The sequence below is a fragment of the Miscanthus floridulus genome, chromosome 15 (assembly GCF_019320115.1).
Source record: "Miscanthus floridulus cultivar M001 chromosome 15, ASM1932011v1, whole genome shotgun sequence".
NCBI lineage: Eukaryota > Viridiplantae > Streptophyta > Magnoliopsida > Poales > Poaceae > Miscanthus > Miscanthus floridulus.
The window spans coordinates 45,638,234-45,643,659 of NC_089594.1; the positions used below are offsets into that span (position 1 = coordinate 45,638,234).

At 51.6% G+C, this 5,426-nt stretch overlaps 1 protein-coding gene across 1 annotated transcript; it reads right to left on the minus strand.

Annotated features, from left to right (window-relative positions):
• Positions 1-3,181: 3,181 nt before the first annotated feature.
• LOC136508126 (uncharacterized) lies at positions 3,182-5,013 on the minus strand. Its single transcript, XM_066502750.1, has one exon. The coding sequence runs from the start codon at positions 4,678-4,680 to the stop codon at positions 3,667-3,669; it is 1,014 nt and encodes a 337-aa protein (XP_066358847.1). The 5' UTR covers positions 4,681-5,013; the 3' UTR covers positions 3,182-3,666.
• Positions 5,014-5,426: the final 413 nt, after the last annotated feature.

The following is a 5,426-nucleotide window of genomic DNA, read 5'->3' on the forward strand; positions in this document are numbered from 1 at the left end:
TTCAGTGTCAATATATTCCCTATGTTGATAAGGTGCTATCAACAATTTGGCTGAAAGAAGATAATACTATATGTCAGAATTCTTGATTGATGTTTGCAACATCAATCATTTAGGACGTGGAAGACCATACCTAGGAAAAATCCAAAAATATACATGAAGACAACGTGTGTCAGAGGACAGCGTAAAAAGAATATACAGATACATTACTGTAGCCAAGACAATTATTGAGGACCTGCAGCACCTCCCAGCTATCCAGACAATAGTAAAGAAGAATAATTGAAGACACTAGACACTTTCTTAAGCACGAAGGCTCCGCTAGAAGATAAGCATGAAGAACGCTCCAGAAGGCTCCTCCTCAATAAGAGAAGAAGTTGGGCGCATGCATTCAACACCACAAAGACGACGACCACCACTAGCAATACCTCCACTGAAGCCACCACTCCACTTTCCCACATACACCATGAAGACCATGATCTCAGGGTCACTCTGAGTTCGTCCACCCTTAGTAATAATCCTCTACTACCGTTGTATTACTCCACCACCATTGTAAATTAGAGAATAAGGGAAGTTCCCGTGATCTTTATGCGCTTGTAAGGTAATCCCTAAGGTTTATGCTAAGTGCTTGGGGTTTTCCGAAAGAGAAAGCCGTATGTAAGTATCGGTGCAGAATGTGACCAACTAGTAAATATTTATAATTTTGCCGTATGTTGTGATCGGAGGTGGCCTAGCACTCAATGACATAGGATTTATACTAGTTCAGGCAACGTGCCCTATATCCAGTTTGGGTCGATCAACGACTTTATTACTGAGCCCAGGTGCTCGAAGTTTGCAGTGGGGTTATAAACGAGAAGGAGAAAGATGGGGTGTACAAGAGGTCCAGTCGGCTCCGGTCAGAAGGGCCGGGAGCGACAGGAGCTACGCTGTGAGCTAAGTGTTCAAGCGCGTGTTTGAGGTCTGAACCTGGTGGTTCTGTGGTCGTGGACCAGTGAACTTGGTTGAACTAATGGGACTAAGAAAGGTTCTTCAAAAAGCCTTAGAGAGAAGAAGCCTCTCCTCCTTGGAGGGAGCACACCCCTTTTTATAGATAAAGGGGATGGCTTTACAAGTGAGGGTACATACACTACAGAGCTTTGTTGTCCATGTCGGCGGATACAAGATAATGGTAGGCGCCCACAACACTGTTGATGTCACTGTAGAATGTCGGATGCATGTGGAAGGTTGTGTTGCCTTGTTTAGGAATGGTAGACGTCAGTACCTGCAAATACTGTTTGATGCCTAGAGGCATATGAGGAGTGTCACCATGTTCACCCCATACAGTAAATCCCGGCGCCCACAACACTATTGATGCCTAGAGGCACGTGGGGGCCTTACCGTATGGGAGTTTTAACGGCGCCTACAATACTGTAGAGGAAAATATCGGCGCCTACAATACTGTTTGTGTTAGGGCGGTTGTAGAGTACTGTTCCTGTAGGTGTACAGGGTATGGTCCCTGGTAGCGTGGTTTGACTTGTGCGCCCTTGGCTTGCTTTCTCCGTTTGTCCCTTGGCTCCTTTCGAGCGGGCGTCCCCGGTCGACGGCCCTAGTCAGCTCTGGGCGCGCCAGTCGAAGAAGAGCGGTGAGCAGGATTTCTGTGAACCCCGGTCGGAGACGCAGGGGTCAGAGTCGAAAGTAGCACTTTGGGCCAGACCTTTTGATCGGAGAGACCGTCCGGAGGCGACTGGAGTCCGAAGCGAGCGCTCCGGTCGGAGAGGTGGGCCGAAGTAATCGACGAGCGGACGCTGTTCTTTTTTGGCTTCCGGTCGGTGGCTAGACCGCCCTTTCGGCCTATTGCCCTAGACCCTTGGGCCGGTCCATGAGTTGTGTGATGTCTAGTTTGGGCCGAGCCTTGGCATGGAAGCCGGTCCCTGAAGATTCCCGTATTTATGAACCCGACAGTAAGCTTGCTCTATAGAAATAAATTAAGCTTTCATGTTTTAATCACTGCCTTTTTTTAAGCTCGTTCATATGGGACGTCTTTATGCTAGGGACCCTAGAGGAGAAATATATGCGCGTGGTATTCTTGTGTTAGCCATGGTAGCGGCGTTTTATAGAGAACCCTGTGTGCTCAGAGAAGTGTTTTCCTTCGGGTGAAACTGCCTAAGAAAATGATAGAGCCTAAGTCATGTGTGTGTGCCTAGGGGATAGCGAGGGAGAAGACCGGGTTAGCCTGGTTCTAAAGCGAGCTAGTGATGCATACGATGAGTACCAAGTAGAACTGACACAAGCATAGTCGCACGACAGCTGAAGCTTTGGTCTCACCAGCCCACAAAAGATCCTAAGAATTACACGCATACTCCTAATCCGCATATAATAATCACGCACGCATTCTGTGTCCACCACAAGTGACCTAAATGGTACCTAAATAGTGAGGAAGTTTGGGTGCCTGAGCCACTTTCGGGTGAGTAATAGTGCACTGTTTATATCCCGAATTTAAATAATAGCAGGTATTTTAAATAGTGCCACGAATTTAAATAGTAACCATTGAATTTAAACAGTACTATGAATAGTACTAAAAAATTTAAATACGAATTTTGAGTTCGAGTCCAAAACTCTAGACCCATTTTCACGTTATCAAAAAGTATAGCCAAAACAGGATCCAACTCATTTTCACCCATAAAAAATATAGCCACTTAAAAACAGTTAAACATATTTTAGCCTAACTCATACTATCTGAATAAATAAATTCCTAACTTAAATTTATCTACAAATAAATCAATCTTTAGAAGTTTGAATGATCTATCTATAAATAGATCAATCTCTAGAAGTTCAAATGATCTATCTATAAATAAATCAATCTCTAGAGGTTGAATGATCCACAAGTTTATTTATTTTGCTCAAAGTCTCCTTGTATTTACTGCACCCTCCCATATCTCACTCCAATATTGCGTTTCTGCGATTGAATTTGTATAGTAAATACTATAATTACTTTTATTATTAGTATGCAACCACCTTAATAAATGAAGTAGTACGGTCTCTTCTCTGTTATATAAGCATATCCTAAACTAAGTAAGAATCTATTTATTGATAGACACAGTAAAACTAACTTGTTTGAATGGACGGAATAGTGGTAAATAATTGAGATACTGTTAAACCTCCGAAATCAGCCAAAGGCCGTCCAAACATTCAGAAGATGAATCAGATATATCGAGAAAAGAAAGAAAATTTCAAAAAAAAACAAGAAAACAAAAAGAAAACAAAATAGAACAGCAATATTCTATGCTTCCCTATTTACTCAGCTTGTAAACCGTAATTTTTCAACCAACGAACAGTATTTTTCACTCACAACAAATCAGCCAGCCAGTAACTTATCAAACAGGACAATAACACTGAGCTTTGCACGTCCGGAAGCATCCATCACATGCTTTGGTTTCTTCCTACACTTTCAAGTCCTCGCAGCTCATTCCCATTCCCAGGCACTCTAAACTAATCCATAATTAGTATACCCAATCTGGCTTCAACATCCTTAATTAAGCCCGACCAGGATAGCAATACGCCGATAAAACAATACCGTACGTCAGTATGAACGCATGGTTTCCAATCTCAGATTAAGATACGTCTCCGCACGTAGGAGTACAGCATATTCGTTGCTTGGGGTTCAGAACTGACATTGTAATGGTGGCTGGCTTTTCACAGCCACAGGCGGCCGCCGAGAGTGAGCGCGCCCTGCAGGTCCAGCCGCCAAAGGTAGCTGCCGCCGGCGTCCAGCCGCCACACATCGCAGGGCGCCACCACGGAGGAAGAGGAGCCCACGCGGCGGGGGCTCGAGTGCCGGACGCGGACGCGGCACGTGAACCCCGCGCAGGTGCCCCACGCCGGGAGGGCGCCGCCGAGCGCCACGGGCGTCTGCGTCTCCACCTCATCGCCGTCGTCCGCGGATACAGCCCGGACGAACGCGGAATTCCTCCACGTGACGCGGCCCCACTGGTCCGACACGAACGCCGGGGCGTCGTCGGCGACGCACGCCGCTGAGGACGGCGGCGCCTCGTCGTCGCGCCACGTCGCGGTCACCTCCTCCACCGTCACCAAAGAAGCCGCCACAGCCTCGGGGCGCATCGCCCGCGGAGCAAACGGCCGTGCCCCTGCCCCTGCGGCTGGCGCGACCACCTGAGACGGCACAGGCGCCGGCTGCTCCTCTGTCGCAGCACCAGCAGCGGCCTGCTTATCCTCCACCGCCGTCACGGGCATGAGCGGCAGCAGCGTCGCGAGCTGGTGCTGCTGCTTCGGCCCAGGTGGCGGCGACAAGTCCACGGATGTCATCCACGACGAGGACGAGGACCGCGACGACGACGACTTCTCCTTGTCGCAGTCCTTCTTACAGTCGCCCGCATCCTGCGCCGCCGCCGCCGCAGGCGCAGGTGCTGCAGTCACTACCGCAGCCGTGGCCGCCTTCTTGGGCTTCCGCCCCCTCCTCCCGCCGCCTCCCCCGCACACGGCCTTTCGCTTCCCTCTCCCGGCTGCACCCACGGCCGGCGCCGCCACCGGCGTCGGTGCCGGCGCGGGCGCCATGGCCGCCGGCTTAGGCGCAATCGGACGGAACTTGAGCATGATCCTCCCCATCTGCCACGCCGCGCCTGCCTGCTGCTGCGCGGCCGCGGCCGCGCCGTACCTCGTCGCCAGGCAGCACCCTCCCTTCCTCTCCATCCCCTCTCCCGACCGCACGTCTCAAACACCACACCAGCCAACCCGAGTAGGTGTGACACACACTTCCTTCTACTTTCTCGCCGCTCGCACGATGGCACTACGCAGTGGGAGAGATAAGATACGACCACCACCGGGACGCCGACGACGACCGGGGTGCGGGAGGAGGCCCGGTGCTTTAACACCGCGCCTGGGGTGGGGAGGCGGAGGGACACGCGTCGGGCCACCTACGTGTCGAGCGGCCGAGGCGAGCTATCATTGGCCGGCCGCGCGCCACCACGTGGCGGCTCACCGCAGCGGCAGTCACGTGAAAGGCCGCGCCCCGATTGGGCGCGCCGCGCCAATGGCTGCCTTGGCACGCAAGCGCGAGAAAAATCAAACCCCACCTCGCGTCCTCCCGCTCGCTGGCGTATGGGACCCACCTGACTACCCCACTCGCCAGGATAGGTAGGGCAGCTCCCTGGCGAGGCGGCGACGTGTCCTCGCGGCTGTCCCTCTCGTGGAGTGCAAGGGAGCCTAGGCTTCGCGGACGCGTACGTAAATGTTTACTCTCACTGATGTGTGGGACCACAGATGCTCCATGGCCCAGGTGTCGGTGCCCTGCGGGATCAGGGATTTGGGAGGTGAAAGCACGGTGGACAGAGGGGAGAAATCAAGCGAGATCATGGAGAGGGGACAAATGGGAGCGCGCGCAGTGTGCAGCGCTTTTTTGGTGGGGACTGGAGGATGGAACACGTACTCGTACTAGG

What these genes read in the sequence shown, in the direction of transcription:
- LOC136508126 (XM_066502750.1), bottom strand. Translation starts at nt 4,680, where the DNA reads ATGGAGAGGAAGGGAGGGTGCTGCCTGGCGACGAGGTACGGCGCGGCC.